This window comes from Catharus ustulatus, chromosome 3 (assembly GCF_009819885.2).
Source record: "Catharus ustulatus isolate bCatUst1 chromosome 3, bCatUst1.pri.v2, whole genome shotgun sequence".
Taxonomy (NCBI): Eukaryota; Metazoa; Chordata; class Aves; order Passeriformes; family Turdidae; genus Catharus; species Catharus ustulatus.
Window position 1 is genome coordinate 9,467,802 of NC_046223.1, and position 19,483 is coordinate 9,487,284.

A 19,483-nucleotide genomic window follows, 5' to 3' on the forward strand; every position below is an offset into this window, starting at 1 on the left:
CAGGCACACCACCACCAGTACCTCATGTAGCCAGACTACAGCCTCTATCAGTCACACTTTTCTGTTCCAGAATTACCTTCCTTTTTATACTTGCTGGCTTACTGTTTAACAGACTCAGAGGAAATTAATCATGCCATTACTGGGAGGACACACTCATTTCAGGATGTTTTTCCCAATTTGTCTCAAACCAAGACACCATGTTAGCCCATAACCAGCAAAATTTCTAAGCAGAATCACTGACTATAGTCCTTGCAGAATTAATTATGTCTTAGAGGGGAGAGGTCAAAATGAAGATGCTGAATAAGGTAAGAACAAAATCCTCCTTCTCACACTGAGGTTATGAGAATATTAAGGCCAAGTGCTGCTTATCAAAGAAAAACCCTTTGTCATTTTCACAGCACATGGTATTTTACAACAGAAGCAGGAATTCTGGAAAATATTGATGGCTTTCATGTTCATCTTATAAATATAGGAAGTGCATAATACAGTCTTCCTCCCCATACATCAATGCTTTGATTTTAGCAGTGAGTAATACACTTCCTTTTATGCCTTTTCTCTCCACTTATTTCCGCTGTAGTTTAATTCAGCCCTACAGTCCCTAAAGCTGATGATTAAGTTCAATTTTGCCTTTTCTCTAGTAGCCTATCTATAAAGATGACCTTGAAACTTTCTATGAAAATATCTCCTTGATGTGGGAGAAAACTGACTGTTTTTTTATGAAGTGAACTGATCAGCTTGCTAGAAGACCTACACAAAAGTTTGTATGACAATCCTGCATATTCCATAGTTACAGGGTATTATTTATCTCAGTAGCAACAACCTAGAGAAGTCATTCAGTAGTGACATTTTAATGACAGCATAACTCTAAATTTTTTTTTCAGTTCCTTCCCTGCAACTATTCCCCAGTAATTTGCCTCAGATTATTTTTCACAACATTCTCTACAAGCAATTCGGGTAGCAATTAGACTAAGAGCTAAACATGTTAACTGTCATGTGGAGGGCTCCCCTCTTCTCTTGGCTGATGCGATTTAAATACACTTGTAGGGAATTCAATCTTGCTGTATCTAACAGTGCAGTTGTGCCAAATATGACAAAATAAGATTAATGGAGCCCTTACTGTCTGTCTGACCCTGCAGGACGTGGTATGACGGGTTCAGGTGTGAACTTGCTAAGCATTACCTTTTATAAAGTTTGCCCTCCACAGAGCTAAATAAGCCAATCAACAAGATATTAGAAAAAATTAAATAGTACAGTAATTTCACGACCATAAAGTGCGCCAGACTATAAGGCACACCTCCGGGATTCGGCAAACTTCGCAACTTTGTACATTATATAAGGCGCACCGGACTATAAGGTGCACTTTTTTTTTGCAGCGAGGAACCGCTCCCAGATCCCCCGCGCGGTTACTGGCCGAGGCCCCGCCTCAACCCGGCAGCCATGGGCCCCCAGGCCCACCTGTACCCCGCGGGGCCGGGGCATGTGTGCTGTCGCTCCGTGCTACCTCCCCGGGGCGGGCTATGCACGCCGCCGCTCCGTGCCGCGTCCCCAGGTCCGGGCTATGCCTGCTGCTGCTCAGCGCCGCCTCCCTGGGTCCAGGGCACGCCTGCCACCACTCAGTGCCACCTCCAAGGGGCCAGGGCATGCCTGTCGGGGTGCCGCGGGCCCGCCTCTATCCGGCAGCCATGGGGCCCTGGGCCCGCCTGTACCCGGCAGGAGGGGCGCGCGGGCCCCTGGGCCCCCCTGCACCCGGCAGCCGCAGCCCCACCTGCACCCGGCAGCAGCGGCCCCACCTCCGCCCGGCAGCTGCAGCCCCATGGCCCCGCCTCCACCTGGCAGCCACGGCCCTGCCGGTTCCCCCTGCGGCTCACAGCTCACACTTCCAGGTTGGCAAATTTCCGAACTTTTGCCCATATATAAGGCGCACCGGACTATAAGGCGCACTTCTGGGTTTGGGTGAAAATTTTAGTCAAAAGGGTGCATGTTATAGTCGTGAAATTACTGTAAGTATAAACAGAACTTAATAAATTAATTCCCTTCTTTCCCATGTGTGCAGAATATCAATTATTCTCCAGTTTGTTCTTAGTAAGAAAAGTTGAATTTGACTGATTGAATTTCACTTCTGTGTGCAAGTTTTACATGATACAAGCGCAGCACTTCTTCCTTCAGAGTCACTCCTCCCTGACCATCAGCTGCACACAAAGGACCTACTATTTGGATGAGGATCATGAGAGGCACAGCTACAATTTAAAACCTTCAAGGATATATTTAGACTTTTAGATATGCACACAGCCCAGCCTTCTTCACTCTAAAATCTTCACCACTCAGTGCATGCCTCAATGCTGTAACACACATTTCTACCACGGACCTCTGACCAAGATGGGGCTGGTAGTTGTCGTACAGGATGCACTCAAGCACACAGGTAACAAACATGCCTCAGAATATGCTGATGCACAGATATAAGTATAGCAAATAGTTGGTGATAGCCAAAGTGCACACATACTTTATAAGGAAATGGTATGGCAAAGAAATTTCTCAGTGGGAAGTTTAAAACAACCTCCTGCATTCACCCACAACAGAAATGGAGGCCAAAACACTTTGCCTAGTTAACTACAGCTATTGGCACTTTTATTTCTTTTCTGTAGAAAGCAGATCCGTTTTGAAGATTTCTTTAGGATATTCCCAGCCACTCTTTGGTGATTTCAAAGAAGACAAGCCCATTCCCACTCCCACTTAAAATGCAGCAGTTCCACACCCTTCTACCTTACTCTGGCCACTGAAAGTGAAGACTGCACAGCATCAGATTTTCAGATTGCTCTTTAAAGTTCACTTTTAATTTTAGAAAGCATAGGAAGCTTCACATTTGGAAGATGAGACACAAAAGAACCCTGGAAGCAGTCCTAAGCAGGTTTAAAACGTGAGTCTACAAGCTCACAACATACATAAACTTCTAAACTTTGATCCTAACAAGCCCTGAAACATCAATACCTCAATGTAAGAGTAAGCAAGTTCATCAGCACATGAACAGATTATGACCTGAAAGTTATTTAAAGGTCAATGCAATGCAGAGGGAGTATGTCCATGCTGCAGGAGCAATCACTCCTTACAAGGTAACCTTAACTAGCTGTGCATGAAATACTAGATAAAATTCCTTTCATCCTATTATGGCTGCTGTGTAAGGACTGAAGATGGATGACTCCATTTAGCCATATATGTCTCTCCTTAAAATATGTTTGTTTTCTTGTCTGCTTCTAGGGAAATACAGGTATCATTATCCAGGAAGACTAGCACAAATTCAACTGAAGCACTATCACTTGTAAGAAAACAAGAAGGATTTTACTAAAATAATGACTACTTTCTCCTCAGCTAAGTATTATCCAGCATCTCTAGCACTATTAAATGCCAAAAGAGCCACAGCAGACCAACTGTGTCACAGCTTGATGTGCCCACTCATAATTTTAGAATACACTCACCATTCCTCGAAGTTCGTTGTTGTGTTCCTCTTCCAGTTACTAAAGAAAGGGAAGTTGTCAGTCAAGACAGAGGGAACCTTGCCATAAGGGGTATTATTAGAGCTGCTACAACAGAAAACTGACCTATTAAACAAATGCTGAAATGGTTGTGCTGTACTTACAGGTATAAAAGCTACTATGATGCCCCCAAAACACCATTTTTGTCTTAACTCATTCCCAAGAGATTACCCAGATAAACTATTCTTCAAATTATTACCCCTGCCATCTGTAGATCGATTCTGACTAGAAGTTTTAAAGCAGGAAATTGGAATATTTTAGGGCATTTAAATATTTTACTCTACTGTTTCCATAAATGCTATTCTTTCTTAATAATGTCATAGACCTGAATCTTCAAAGTAAAATGCATTATCATGACATTTTCATAAGTGCTCTGCTCTAAACTACTGTTTATTGCATTGGGATTTCATGTGGAAAAATTCGAATCCAATAATCAAGAGAAAGCATCCAAGGAAAATGAACCAAAGAAGCACCTCTTTCAATTCTTCAAGAGCAGACAAACGTAAACAGCACATTTCCCTGTGTTTTTTCCCCAAATCAGATTACTGGAATATAAAAAGGCTATGAAGTGTGACATTAGGAACTCTAATTCAGTCTTAGTTATATTCCCTCCCGGCCTCAAGAAGGCCTCAAAAGAACATAAATGCAAAAATTAGTTTTCACAGTAAGAAAATCACTGGTAAAAAAACCCAACACAAAAAGACAACAGATATGGTTGCAGTATTTTGTTTAGAGAATCAGAAAATTGTATCTTATCTGAGAATTTCTGATTTAAAAAAAAACAAAAAAAAATAATCCTAATACATATGGAGCTATAAATGCAACTTTATTCCCTAAAGGGAGATTAAAGCATTTTATTGAGATGGACTTAATGGTCCTTGTGAGTCTCTTCCAATTCAGAATCTTCTATGATTCTGTAATACTGATAAATTGGCCCACCTGGAGCTGCACTGTGCTTGTATTCCAGCTTGTGCTGGGGGTTCTTCCTGCAAAGAAGAAAACAGTAAAACCTTGATTCCATCACCTTGTTCCACATTTAGAAAGTGCAGAATTACCTGGTATTTTATGTACAATTTTCAAGGCACAGCATTTTGATCAGTTAAGTAATAACCAACAGATAATGACAACAAAATTAACACAAACCCCCTTCAAATTGTATCCGTTGCTTCATCAAAAGAATGATCAACCTTTCGTGGGTGCCTCCTTTCCTCTATCCCCGAAGAATGAAAGACAGATTAAGAAATTATCAACTAATGCAATACAGAGGCTGTCTTATCTGAAAGGAGAGGCAGTTTAGGGTTTAGAAAAAGTATCCATTGTACTCCTGAAAAGTATGTTGTCAATTTAATTACTGATACAAGCCTATATCGCTCAACCGGAGATGGGAAATTCATCTCATAGGTGTTTTTAAGAGAGGCACTATTTCTCCATTAGCTGATTATCACCAAGTTTTTTTCCTAAGAGCTGTCTTCATTTTGTTACATTTCATGGAGACTACGCTTTTTAGGACAGCCACACTTTTCAGGAGAAAATGTTTCTGTATGGAAACAATCTTTAACAGTAGCCAGCAGTTTCAATATGCTCCCATAGAAATGCTATTGCCTCAAAATATATCTTCTTGTCCATTGTGATAATTATACAGTTTGATAAATATGTAAAACCTAAATAATGAAAAACAATATTTTGAAGAAAATCAACAGTGCTTAAAAAAAACAGCAGCCATAAACTGGATTTTATTGCTGTTACCTCAATTATGCTTTGTAACATATCAATTACTGATTAAAATAGTTCTTGTACAAAATCCCAACAAATACATTCTTAAATTTTAAACAAAAAGTCATATACAAAGAAAAACATGTAACAACAAATTGTTTATATAAAAGAACAATTTACTGAATGCTGAAAAGAGATACAGACAGTGGTGAGCTCCAGACCACTGAATGGGCTCTTTGAAGTCAAGTTTTCATCCCTGACAGTTGATGCCATTACCAAAATAGTGATTTTTACTGTGTCAATGTTAAAAATATGCACAGACTTGGGTGCTTTAGGGATGGCAGTCTGACCGCAGTAAATTTCAGAAGGCTACAGTCACAGTTAACATCAAGAATTAGTCATTGTTCTACTGTCATTCTGCAACTGCACGGGAGAACATTCTTTATCTGTAAACAAGAAAACCCACTTTGCACAGTGTTTCTCACCTATAACAAGCCGTTCCATAAGGGCACTCCGGTCGGTTGTCATTGTCATCCTTAGCCACCATCGCCATGTCATGATATCCATCATCATTAGGATGACTGAACTGTTGGAAATGAATGGGATTCTTCCTACAAAAGACAAATATACACTGAAACTGACTCTTCAATACAAGAAGAGGACATACATAAAATGTGTTACTGAATCATTGACAGCTCATTTTTGTGTGGTTACATGAAGAGGAGCTTTTAATGTTTAACTTGATGCAGAATGTATGACCTAGTTTCAGGACAATAGAAGAAATTTTGTCTTAGCACCTGCTGCAACAGAAGTTAAACCAGGAATTTTTCTACTTCCCATCAGCTTTAAGTTTCAGACTCCAACACATACACAAAAGGTATTATTTGAATTACTAAATAGCATGCTGACATTAAGTTGTAGCATAAGACATTAACAACTCCATATTGTAGTTGAGTCACACCAGTGTTAGTGAGGACAGCACAAGACCATCATCCACAACTTCTTGTTCTACAACGCTTGAATCTGAGGTGAACAAGTAGGGAACACAAATTTATGCATCACCGAAAGAACATTTCTACCACTTCTAGGCAAGAGTTTTGTACACACACCACTCTCTAGTCATAAACATCACTTAATAGTCTTCTTCTTTCTACAACTGTTTTAAGTGGAGTTAAAAACAATACAGTTCTGACTTCAGGAGAAATTCATGCGACAGATCAAAGCATACTACAAAAAATTACATCAAAATTAACATACTAGCAGCAAAAGCAAATCTACTTTTCTCCTATAATCTCTCAGAGGCTTTTTTTTCCAAGCATAATATTGAGAAGCAAGAAATGTGAGATTTTAAAATAAATTATTTTCCAAAAGACATCTACAAAATACTTTAGTGATTACCTCAGTTATCCCGAAGTACTTAATCTCTAGTGTGTTTCTGCGAATTGTGAAAAGTGAGCTGCCTGCCTCAGGCAGGAGGAATAACAACTTTCAGCTACAGAGGACTTACTGCTTTAACTTAGACTAGCTACAGCTGCATTTAGAAGCAAGTATGGAACACACCAAGGACGTGTGCAGCCACCTCCATACACAGCAACTTCCTCACTGATCAGAGAAACTCCTTTAAATTCACAAGTACGTCTTCTGAACTTCATAGAGGAGAGTCAATATTCATTTTAGCATTTCAACTACCACCATAACAAAAGAACATTTGTATAGCTTTTACAAAATGATGACTTAAACACTGTGAGCTCTGCTGGCCATTCAGGCCTCCTTTTAGCATTCATAAAATATCAGACATTTAGTATTAATTCTTTAAATGCCATTTATCTTTCACTCAGGAAAGTACAAAAGCAAGCTACAGATAAACTCTTCTATAAGCCACTTATGAAAGATCCAGTATCCCTCAGATCTACTTACAGAGGTGATAGGATTTCTTGTCCTGGTCTTTTGTTGCTGCTGCATACTGTAGGATAATTGAATAGCATTTCGCTAGAAAATATTGCAAGGTTGCAGTCTTTTATTCTATAACAAATTCTCATGAAACATCACTTGTGACAGATTCAGACTGGTTGCCTGCTTCTTTCTCCATTCAAAATAAATGGGATGAGACCAAATCATTTAGAGGCCATTTGCTTTGTTTTTTTAATGCACAGAGCTAACATACTTGCGGTAATAGCAAGAATTCTCAGTCACATGAAATACTATTTGTCTTCTGAAAGGGATACAGCAGCAGCTGATGTTCTTTGAAGTAATTTTAATCCTTATTCCTACATCAAGATACATACAGCATCATAGTTGCCAAGGAAAGAAGGAATAACAGCTATCAATTTATTGTATTTTAGGAGATATACATTTCCCTTTAAAATGTTCCTTCAAGACCTACTCTGACAACACCAAACAGCCATTATTGAAGGAGGGGGGGAAAAAAAAGAAAAAGAAGTATGGGGGAAAGGAGGAAGAGCAATGAAAGAGTTGTGATGCACAAATCCATGTCACTAGACTTCAGGAGTCTTTTGGCTAGTAGACGATGCTCCTCAAATTATACATTACCTGTGGTGCACCCCAAGCATGTCCTATCTCTTGAACATGTCCTACCTCAGATCTCAGTAGAAACATCCTATTTAATCTTAGCTTAACCTGGCTAATTTATACTTACTATGTGTAGTGCAACAATACCCTGCAAAATTAAAGGAAGCAGAGAAGTGCATAGCTAATAAGCAAACGTTTTCCTTTTTACAGAAAAACTGTAAGGCTTCTTCCTTAAAGGTTTCATTTGGGGTTTTATAATATTTATTTGTAGACATAAGATATTTGAGTTACAGGAGCACATCTATCACACTGTAAGTTGCACTCCAAAGCTTACTGTTTCACAACAAAGCCCCAGTGCACAGGAATGTGTTAATTCATTTGATCAAAACAAAATCATTAGGCTTTACTAGAATGAAAAGTAACCGATTAAAAGCCTACTTTAATTAAGAGGGTTTTATGACTACTACCTTCATATAAACATACTGACACAGTTACTGCAGCTTTGCTTTCACAGAAGTTCTAAATTTATGTACTCAACATTTCATGATGCAGGAAACTATGCAAACAAAAACAGGCAAATAAAACTTCAAAACTTCTCTGGAATCTATGCAATCATCCTCAAGCAAAAGTTGAGTATTGCTCAGTAAAATATTTAAGACAGTTATTCATCTGTGTAGCTATCAAAAGCACCTTTAAAAACTTTTTATAACGCAAATTTCACTGGCCAGTTCACAATCCCCTCCTCACAATCCCATGCAGAAGACCCCTTGCCATCTCATGGGCTTATTTCTTCAGCTACTGAAAGAACCTCCTAGTGAAAATGTAATGAATTACCAGCACTGCTTATAAAATGACAAAATTCAGCCTGAAGATATGCCATGACTGCACATAATATGTTTGTAAGTTCCATATTTTATTTCTTAATTAAAATATAAGAGACAGGACTTAAAAAAAAGACAGATGCAGGTCTTTAGCTGCTCGATTTACAAGCTTAGACTGAAAGGCAAAATACTTACAGTAATTTCATGATTACAAGCTGCACCTGATTATAAGCCACACTTCGGGTGTCAGCAACTTTTCCTTCTTTGTCCATACATAAGATGCACCTGATTATAAGCCGCATGTTACAATACAGAGCGTGATAAAAGGTATCTATTCTATCACAACTGTTGAGGGTGGGGGCAGTGATCCTTATCTACACAGGAGACATTCTGCTAATGAGCCATCCATTGAAACCAGGCAGGGCAGTGTTCTTTATCTTTTCACAACCCATCCTTCCTCCAGCGAGTCATTTTCTGCTAATAGCCCATTGAGTCCCACTGTGTGACTGATAAAATTACTTCATCCCATTGGGAGTTGCTCCAGCTGGGGGGAAAAGCCCAACATTTCTTACCAAAATAAAAACAGAGGTTTTGGGACACTAAGCTAGCCCCTTTCTCCACTGGACTCCAGAGGAAAACTGGATTTCTCCACATCACCACTGGACCTTTAGAGGGAAACTGCACCTTGTACAGGGGCACTGCTTCAACTGAATCACATCTGTCACTGTAGGACGACTGCAACCACCATGTTGGGACTGCTACTAACACCCTGCCTGACAGGGTGTCAGGTTGTACTCTGACTTTGTCAGGGTTTGGAGTTTGTTTCTTTGAAGTACTCTATTTCTATTTTAATTTCCTTAGAAAAGAACTGTTATTCCTAATTCCCATATCTTTGCCTGAAAGCCCCTTGATTTCAAAATTATAATAATTTGGAGGGAGGGGGTTTACATTCTCCATTTCAAAGAGAAGCTCCTGTCTTTCTCAGCAGACACCTGTCCTCCAAACTAAAACAGCAACTTTTCATTCTTTGTTCATATATAAGTCGCACCTGATTATAAGCCGCACTTCGGGTTCAGACCAAAATTTTAGTCAAAATGGTGTGGCTTATAATCGTGAAATTACTGTATTTTCATATAAACAAACAAAGAAACAAACAGCAAAGTATTCAGAAGAACCCACAAACAAATACAAATGTTTTTTGAGCTGAGACAGTTCTGGGAGAGATTTTCATACACCCAGTCAGCAGAAAACTCCAGGCTATGGCAAAAGGATTCAATTGTGGAAGAAAGATTGTGAGTTCCAGTTTCAGAGATGAGAGTTCAGGTCTACTATACTTCTTCTGTGGTGGCCCTTAAAAAGGGTGGTGGTGGTGGTAGATTTATTTTAATTCCCTATTCTACTAACTTCAAAAAGCAAGCCGCAGACAAGAATATTTGACAGTATTCAGAGGGCGAGCTCCTCAACAACAAATACACGCAGCTACAACATACACAGAGCACTTTGTCTCCTAATGATAACTGCAGTTCCTTTGAATTTTGCCACCTCAGAAAGCGACACTGAAGGAAGATGGCAAGAAGACTGCGTTGGGCAAGAGGAATGCATCAAATTTGACTCTTTCAAAAGCAGTGTTTTCAAATTCATAAATGAAGAAAGTGAACTATGGGTTACAAATTTACTTCCTGAATGTTTACGACAGGCTAATAGAAATGTAGTCAAATAACGAGAACTAACATTTGATGTTTGCTCTAACACACTTTCGCCACCATGCAGAAACAACTACTTATGGGCCTTGAATTTTAAAAGCAAATATAAAGACAGACTATAAAGCACATTCTTTTTGCTGCAAGCAAACAGGTTGAGTTTCATATTTCCTAAAGATCAAAGCTGACATTTTTGATTCTCCCTATTTACAAATCTCTCTGACAAAGTAAGACTGCTATTTGTTATTTCAGAACATTCTTTTCTTTTTATAAAGCAATACTTTCCAAAAGTATTGCTGCCAAATGCTTCACAATCAAGACACCCAGGAAGAAATGTGCACATACAGACTCCTGCTCCTTGTTACCAGCACCTGAGATTTGCCATCCTAAAGGTAAGGAATATTTCATCATATCAGAGCATTAAATCTCCTTAATACCCATACAGGGAAAAACTTGTCTCAGCAAAATTCAAAGTAGCTGGAGCAAATAAAAAACTGCATTTGTGCTACTGGATCAAAATAACTGTCTAATAAGACATGCTTTTGTCATAATCATTAAGGGGAAGAAAAATGAGGCAAGTCAAAGTCACATGAAAACCAACATGTGACGTGCTCATGAATAGAACAGCTTTAGAATTATGATATACACAGTTTTCTCAGCATCAGGCCCACCAAACACAGAGGAACCTGGGTCACTGCTTGTTTGGTTCCTAACGAAACTCACTGTTTTTACTATTGCTGAAGCCCCTCAGGGAAAGATAAAAAAAAGCCACAGGATCTGCTCTTTCCTGCATTAGCCTTGTCTTTTCTATTTACAAAGTACATGGGATTATCTAGAGATCAAAACCTCCTCCTAAATGTAGTTCACAGGTCATTGGGCATTTTCTAGACTCAAGAGCACCTCTAGATTTCAGCCTTCCTTTCAATATATAAGACCACAGGACACCACAGATCTTTACTGGGCAGAAAGAACTAGCAGGAGGCCAGGCACCCAGCATGGAATTTTGGAAAGTCTCTGAAACATTTGTATGACAAATCTTCTACCACCTCCATCTTGAAAGGATATGAGTGGGAGAAAAAGAGGAGAAAAAAATAACAGTTATTCCTCACATGCAGTATTTCCAAAGACTGTACAGATTAGGGTTAACTATGAGTTCTAAGTATGCTTTGTTCTGCTTCTAGGGGTGACTGAAAGCTTAAAAAAATTGCAGAAGTATCAAGTTATAAAAGAAAATCTTGATTATTTACAGATGACAAACAGCGAGTATTTTAAACATTCAGATCACAAAGCAGGCAGTAACTTCAATAAACACAGTAATCTTTCATGTAAGTCTCACCTGCTAGTAAAAAAAACCTACAGGGTCTGTGTTGGGCATTTGAACTTTTTACATCTCTTCTCCCTGCTAGTACCTCATACCATACACACAGGTCTTTTATTTCTTTTCCTTTTATAATGGACTTTTATATTTTGTTTCCTGCAACATTTAATCTTTTAATTTGGTCAAGTATTTCATCCCTTGTTTGGGTTGTATTAGGAGTTAGCAAGACATCTTCACTCCTCCTTTCATCCTTCTTAAATTAGTGTTCTGCCATTTGTTTCTCATCAGTCCCCTTTTCACCAATAGATTTTTTTCCAAATCAAAGCTTGTAACAACTTTACGTTTTCTCTTCCACAGCTAACACATTACTTCTGAATAACAAGATAGCCCAAACTTGTTTTAATTTTGCTTTACCTGTAACAGCCACTTCCATACATGCAAGGTGTCCTCTTATGCTGCATCTGTTTGGAGTTTTCTGAAGCATCTGCACTTCTGGTTGAATCAGAAATCTCAGTGTTGTAGTCCAGATTTGTATCAGGCTCAAGACTCCCTTCCTGGGCACTAAAATATTGGGAAATCCTGCCCCAGTGAGCTTGTCGGCTTGTAGAACCAGTAATCTGCTCTTTGTTTTCTGTTTCCTCAATTCTATTGTCTTTACTGGAGATCTGACCAACTCTTTTAGACCATTTGCTATGCAGCTGCCTATCATTTTTTTCCAGAGAACTTCCAGGGACTTTTGTTCCAGTGTTGCCACTTCCTTCCATATGCCTCATGGTAGTCTCAAGAGGAAATCCAGATGTATTCTGTGGAACAAGGTTACACTTTGAAGAACCTGGAAATTTACACTCCTCAGAATTAAAGGCTTTGAAGTAAACCTGTGTCTCATCATCCCTACTTTTAAAATCAGTTATAGAACAGCCCAGGTTAGAAAGCACCTTGAAAGATTGTCTAGTCCAGACCTTAAAAATCATCTACTCCCCAAATTCAAGTTCACTACTAAACAGAGCTGCTGAATGAAAACCTCAAGTTCAGAAAACACACAGAGAGCACACACTCTTAAAAGAAAAACTTATCCTACTGCTTTCCTTCCTCAGCCTCAGTTCCCTCACAATATGACCTCTTCTCTCACCATCTCAGTTTGTAAAAAGTCCAAGGACTAGTTTAAATTAACTTAAAATTAAAAGCACTGCTCCTGAAAAATTTTTGGGGATTACACAAGATGAAGGTGAAGGTGTAGTAGACTGTAGAAGAATGTAGACTCCTACCCAAGAATCAATTTAAATTATTAAGGAATTACTTACTAATGTAATGAATTTCTTAATAATTTAAGCACCAAGATATACAGAGTATATATGTATTTATCTATATAGAAGATATATGGGAACTCAGGATACATAGCCTGAGGCTGATCCTACATTGATACATTTAAAATGCTTCAGCTCATGGCTCTATATCATAACAGTCTGTCATAGACACCATTTAGCAAATATTTCCGTTTTAACACAAATTGCATTTTAAATTTTGGAAAAAAAATGTACATCTAAAATAAGAAATGTGTTCTTTAGAAAAAGAATATGAGATACAACACAACTGAGGAAAGAACACTGTCCTGACAACTGAGACATTATCTGGAAGCCTATCTATATTCAAGGCTCTACTACTTTGATACATCCTAGAACTATTCGAAGGTCTCTGCTTTCTACAGATTATAATCTATGTTCCCCTTCCAGTAAATTTGTACTTAGTTTACACAGGTGTGTTTGGCAGAGCTTGAAAATCAGCCAGTGAACTCCTATTTGATTTTGTTCCTTTCAATGCAAGTCTCTTAAAATGTTATCCAAAACCAGAGACAATTGTATTTGAGCAGTAACGTGATTAAGAAAGGGCAAAGTCAGCATTAATATCAGATGATCCTGACAGAAGCACATTTAGTGACTCAACTAGAAGACAAAGACAACTCCCAAAACACAGCTCAGCAATCAACTGCAACTTAAGAAATAAGCCTTCCTTTGCAAAAGAAAGCATAAATTACTGCTATTTGCCACCACCACTTGTGAGTTCTCTACCATGTATTTCAACCCACTGTCTGTATTGCACATAAGGAGACAGAAGGTTTGCATTGATTAGGAGCAGCTACACTCCAGGCTGTGATCCAGGGTGAACAAAAGACACCAGTACTCAATGCTGGGACAGCATGTGTGGAGCCTTGGCACCTTCTGGTGGTTGCTGCCAAACACAACAATTCAGATAGTTCTGCTTTCTTCCCTGCAGAACATTTTTTCAATTGACATGATATTCAATTTTCTCAATTAAACATGACAGCAGAACCGTGATTTAGGCTCCGATATCCAAAGTACAGTCTTTCAGAGCTCTCTATGGCTATTACTCTTGTTTGCCCTAATATACCAGTTTGTCTGCAAAATCCTGAAAGCAATTTCTTAAACTGTAATTGAGATTAAAATGATTTATGAAATTATTAGGTGAAAATAAGCAAGGCTTCCAAATTGCAAAATGGAATAATTAATTACATATACACCATTTTATAACCTGGCAAAGAGAAAATAGTTAAGCAGCTGCTATTAATGCACCTAGTGGACCACTGTTATACCAAAACTACTACTACTCATACTACTTGCTCTCCATGCATGGTTTGTTTCAATTAACCATAAAACTGAAACCCCAATAATTTTCAGTGTCAGAAGCATCTTAAGTATTTTATCAGATCCTAGAACACATCCAGGCAATTTTAATGCCAGACATTAAAAACACCTCCCCAGGTGGTTCACTTAAAGGAAACAAGCCAGTGAAACCCTCAGTTTGCTCTCAACAGAATATGCTTTGTTTGTCTTTAGCAAGGATCCTTCTCTTTTCACCACTTGCAGGATGTTAACAGAAAGGATTTAACTGTCTGTAAATGCAGATGTACTGTGAGGTCACAGAGACACTGGACAAGCTGGACCAAAGGGTCTGTTGTCAAAAATCACTCACTCACAAGTCATTTTGTGTTTTGGGATACTTTTTTTTTCCCCTTTACTATTTTTGACTCAGATTTTGAGATGGTGGCATAAGCACAGTCCATGCTACTTTCTTTTGAAACATAGCAGTTTTTGAGCCACACACCATCCTTATCCGACCATAAACCCTCACCTACTAGAATGGCAATAGTTTGGGCAAAGCCCAGTGTCGCATTATATCAGTATCACACCATCACCTAGCCCCAAAGGTTCCCAGAAAAAGAAACCATATGCACCAGCCACTCCTAGAAGCAGTGCTCTGGCCCACATGTTCCTACTCCTTGCTGCAAAGCTCAAAGTCTAGTACTTCTGTGTGATATTTGGGGCCCAAGTCACAGATCCTTTGAAGGAAATGCAGAAAACCAAATCTTTGAGGATTCCATGATCCTTGCTACAGAGCTAACCAATAGACTGGTATTACAAAACAACAAATCATGAGCAGAACACATAGAACAAAAAGCTGTCTTGTAGACCCACCCTTCAACCTGACATTGCCAACCACGTTCTCATTTTTTGTGATACCATGGTTCTGCCCTGAGCCAAAAAGTTACCTGAGATAAAGGAACAGGGATGGAAAGGCAGCTCCTTTTCCTTTGATCTTGCTCGTCACCTTCAAAATCCTCTATAGTTTCTTCTGAAGCTGATCTTTTTCTCTGCTGCACATGTACTTCTGATTTTAATGACTCTGTATGACCTTCTGCCCATCTTTGGCCCTTTTGCTTCCTACTATCTTAAAAAAAAGGAGAAGAGTACAGTAATTTCACGATTACAAGCCACACCTGATTATAAGCCGCACGTCTGGATGTCGGCAAGGTTTAGGTCTTTGTTCACGTATGAGCTGCACCAGATTATAAACCACACTTTCTTTCGCAGCAAACCTTCACAAAGTTGCCAGTTAGTAACAGAATTGCGGGGTTTACTGGCAGGTGCTGACCTTGGAAACATTATTTCCAAGCAAAAAAAGATACAGACAAGAGCTGCGGCAGCATACCCTGCAAGTTTTATTTACAAGCGGAAAAAGACACGAACAATAGTGTGGTCTTTTTGCAAGCATTTCCAACGGATCTGTGTTGCCTTTAAACAGCCGCTCAGCCGTGCAGGCAGGCAGGCGAGCGGCCAAGCTCTGAGTGGAGCTGCTCATCCGCGCCAGCAGAAAAGCAAGGTGGCCAGGGCTGGAAGACAGACTTCAGTGCTGGATTTCTGAGCAAAGAGCAGGTGGCCGAAGCTTATCTGCTGTGGAAACTCTCCTTTGTCTTTCTTGTAAGACCAAGTTCATCCTCTTGCTGTCTCCATCTGCATACCATAGATTAATTAATTTTGAATTCTCTAGCTGCAGGTCTATTCCCATATCGTTTTGCATAGTCAGTTGCTTTCAATTTAAACTCAGCGTCGTACGCTAGTCTCCTCTCCGCAGCCATGCTGAGGTAACTCACCCCGATAATACCCCCCACCCTGCCAGTAACACCGTCATCCACAGGCAGGCAATAAGCAGTTCTCTGATTGGTTCATCGTCGGAACAATGGGAAATCATCGATTTCAACCTATTTTTGCTCGGGACAGGACCAGCGCGGTACAAGGTAAGGGGAGACCTCAGATTTTCGTTCATATATTGGCTGCACCGGATTACTAGCCGCACTTCTGGGTTGGGACTGAAACTTTAGTCAAAATGGTGCGGCTAATAATCATGAAATTACTGCACTTTTGGAATGCAACTTTTTCAGTGAAATGCTGACACTAGAAATCATTAAAGCAGAACACTGGGCACATGTCATGAGAAACATCAAGAGTTGTGAAAAAGACTTTTTAAACAGTTCCAATAATGTTTGTGTGTACCCACAGTTCCCTCAAGGTCAGGCCTTCAGATACAGCTCACCCACTCAGCTCGTAATCTCAACATAGGAACAATCAAAGTGTTCAGTCTTCAAAATAAACATTATACTCACACATATAACAAACATTACAGTTCTGGTACAGAAACAAATAAACAAACCCTACTCCCCCAAAAACACAAAACAAAAGCAGAAATATAAGAAAAGTGTCACACCAGTACAGGACTCAACACAGCCAGTTGTTTAAAGCCACAATTACCCCTCAGTGCACACAGACACCTGTATTTACAACAACAAAGAAGAAGTAACTGGCCAGACACTACATAACATACTCCTGTGGGGCTGCTTGGCATTAACAGCCAAATTCATCATAGCATCTCAGCAGAAACAGCAGCTGGAGAAAGAGTCACTAAAGCACACAGGGGAGCAGACACACACACCAGTTCATACACTTGGACTGATCAGCAAAGGAAACTCAACAGTTTGCACCCAAACCTCTTCACACCTCCTCACAGAAGGGCAAACAGGTTGGGATGTGCTTCATTCAGCACAGACAATGACAGAATGTCTCCTCCTCTCAATTCTTTAGCCCTCCTGTTCCATCAATACAAGTCACAAGGGCAATAAATTACAAGTAGAAAGATTGTCTAATGGCAGTTTTAGAAGCTCCCAAGACCAAAGTCAGACATATTAGAAAATCTTCTTGAGCTTGTGCCAATGCACAGGCACCTTATGTGTCCCACTGACAGTGACTGAACACAGCCATCTGCTGCTGTCACTGCTGATATGCAGCAGCAGCAGTACATGACACGTCTAGCAATTTCTTTTCCCACAAGAACAGGAGGAAATGAAACACTATTTTAGCCTCATGTTGGTAAGAAACTATCAGACTGTAACGAACTGCTCCTCCTAGGAATAAACTTTCAACTAAATAACTAAGTTTGATTCAGTAATGATTAAAAAATTAACATGCAACACCACCCAAACCCTTCTACATTTAAAACCTGTGAAATTAAGAATCTAAATTTAGAAGGGCAAAACATCAGTCCCTTAAGTGTGGAGCAGGCTAGGAATTAAAGAGACAGAAACCACCTAGAATGTACATACAAAATAGGCAAGTTTGTAGGAAAGGGCTCCAGAATATCCAATGCTCAGCTGTACAAAGAGAGTTTGGCATTAAAACCAAAAAGAACAGAAAGAAAATTAACTTATGAAAAAGAGCTCTATCACTTTGATTGATGACAAAGGAAACAAAAGAAGTCAGTCTTTGTCAATTGCCCCACACAGAGCATGGAAATAGAAGTAGCAAATTAATACTTCCTACCACCACCATTATAATTTTTAAAATTATATCAAAGCACAGAAATTCATATTGGAATGCAATCATTATCACACTGCAAACCTACCTCCTGTCATTACAGGCTTGGAAACCTTCTGCATCAGATCTCTTTCCAGCATCCAAGATGGAAGTACTCTCTTTCTTGGAATAGATTTTGACTGCTTGCTTTCATTATCATCAGGAAGAGGAATCTGAAACAATATTTATTGCTCAGTGCCTCTATCCAGAAGAGTGGGGGGAAACTAGTCCAGTTTTTACTCAGTTATGCCCTTCAAAAGCAGTCTGGGTAACCACCTACTTTTTGTATGGGGAGCATTGTTCAAATATTTTACTTTTTTTTGCAGTTTCCACCCATTCAGCAACATTCATGCAGTCAGAACAAAACTAAACAAAACAAAACAAAACTTCTTTATCTTTGGAATAAATATCTAAAAGACTACAAACTGAAAGATTCATAGAAGAGCTTTACCACTGTCTTGCTACAGAGTTTCCACACGTAGACATAACAGAAAGAGCAAGTTTAACAAAAGCCTATTTGTCCAAGAAAAAAAAAAAAACAACCCAAACCCCACAAAATGAAAAGTCTTTCTTGCATTCCTACAATATATTTCTCCAGAAAGCAAACAAACTCTGTAAAAACAATGCAAATACAGCAAAGCCACATTCATATTTACTGAAAACAGCACTATCATTTTGAATTTCCTGAGCCAGTCCACCCCAGAGATCTCAACTACAGTAAAGGCTGACATTTAATTTGTATAGAAAACACAACACCTCCTTAACTTCCAACATGTACTTTCAAATATTAAACTTCATTAAAAACTTAGGCACCCACCGAAAGTCTGGAAGCAGCATCATTATTCCTCTTTTTTGTGGCTCCCTGGACCTCAGAGCAGGAACATGCTGGTTCCATTAACAATGGTATACAGGACATCTCAACAGCATGAACAGCTGGTGCTTCTTCTGCATTACCCTCCTGATTTTTTTCTGACAAAACAAAACCAATTTTAGCTACTCACACACTACAAATATAAACATGCACTTTTGACTCAAACACAAAAGCTGGTCTGAATGTTTGCCATTAACAAATGCAGTTTGAAACTGCCCTCAACATCCTCTTACATCAACTTGCAGAGGAAATAAATGCACCTTTCTTTTACTTCACACCTAAAGGGTTTCGAAGAAGAGACTGTAGTAACTGCTGACCATGACTGTGGTGTTTTGGGGTTTAAGTACATAATTTACACTGGTTGCTGACATGACAAAACTTCTAGAAAGCTGAAATTGCACCTTAGAATTTGCTTTATGGTAAATCTGCATAAGTCCCCAAAATTTTATCCTATCCTAAAAGTCAAGCAATGATTTTAAGATGCAGTTTTCAAGATCAGATGCCCAATGAGTCAAGCACTTCTCAACAAGTTCTCACTGCAGGCTACAAGCCTACAGCACTGAGGTGACACTAAATACTCAGGTGCTAGTTTCAAATGCCTCAGTTCTGAGCAACTACATCTAAAGGTGTTTTAGGTTATGGGAGCACACCCAAACAGCAACTGTTTTTCCTTCAACACATTGCCTTTCCACTACTCAATTCACCAGCACAAATAACAAGAGAAAAACAAGTCTAATCACTGCAGTATTGCCTGCACAGAAGCACTGGGGAGTCAGTTTCTGCCAAGCCTTCCAGAACTTTCTG

General features: G+C 39.3%; 1 protein-coding gene across 10 annotated transcripts in view; it reads right to left on the reverse strand.

Moving 5' to 3' along the window:
• The window catches only part of PLEK (pleckstrin), a 99,946-nt gene that overhangs the window by 1,502 nt on the left and 78,961 nt on the right, over positions 1–19,483 (reverse strand). For all 10 annotated transcript variants that reach the window (XM_033056104.2, XM_042779130.1, XM_042779133.1 and 7 more), the window contains 7 exons: positions 18,626–18,777; positions 17,858–17,981; positions 15,174–15,352; positions 12,023–12,411; positions 5,726–5,851; positions 4,467–4,513; positions 3,471–3,509 (listed from right to left, as the gene is read on the reverse strand). In XM_033056104.2, the coding sequence (XP_032911995.2) occupies positions 3,471–3,509; positions 4,467–4,513; positions 5,726–5,851; positions 12,023–12,411; positions 15,174–15,352; positions 17,858–17,981; positions 18,626–18,777 (1,056 nt within the window). The remainder of the gene's footprint in view (positions 1–3,470; positions 3,510–4,466; positions 4,514–5,725; positions 5,852–12,022; positions 12,412–15,173; positions 15,353–17,857; positions 17,982–18,625; positions 18,778–19,483) is intronic.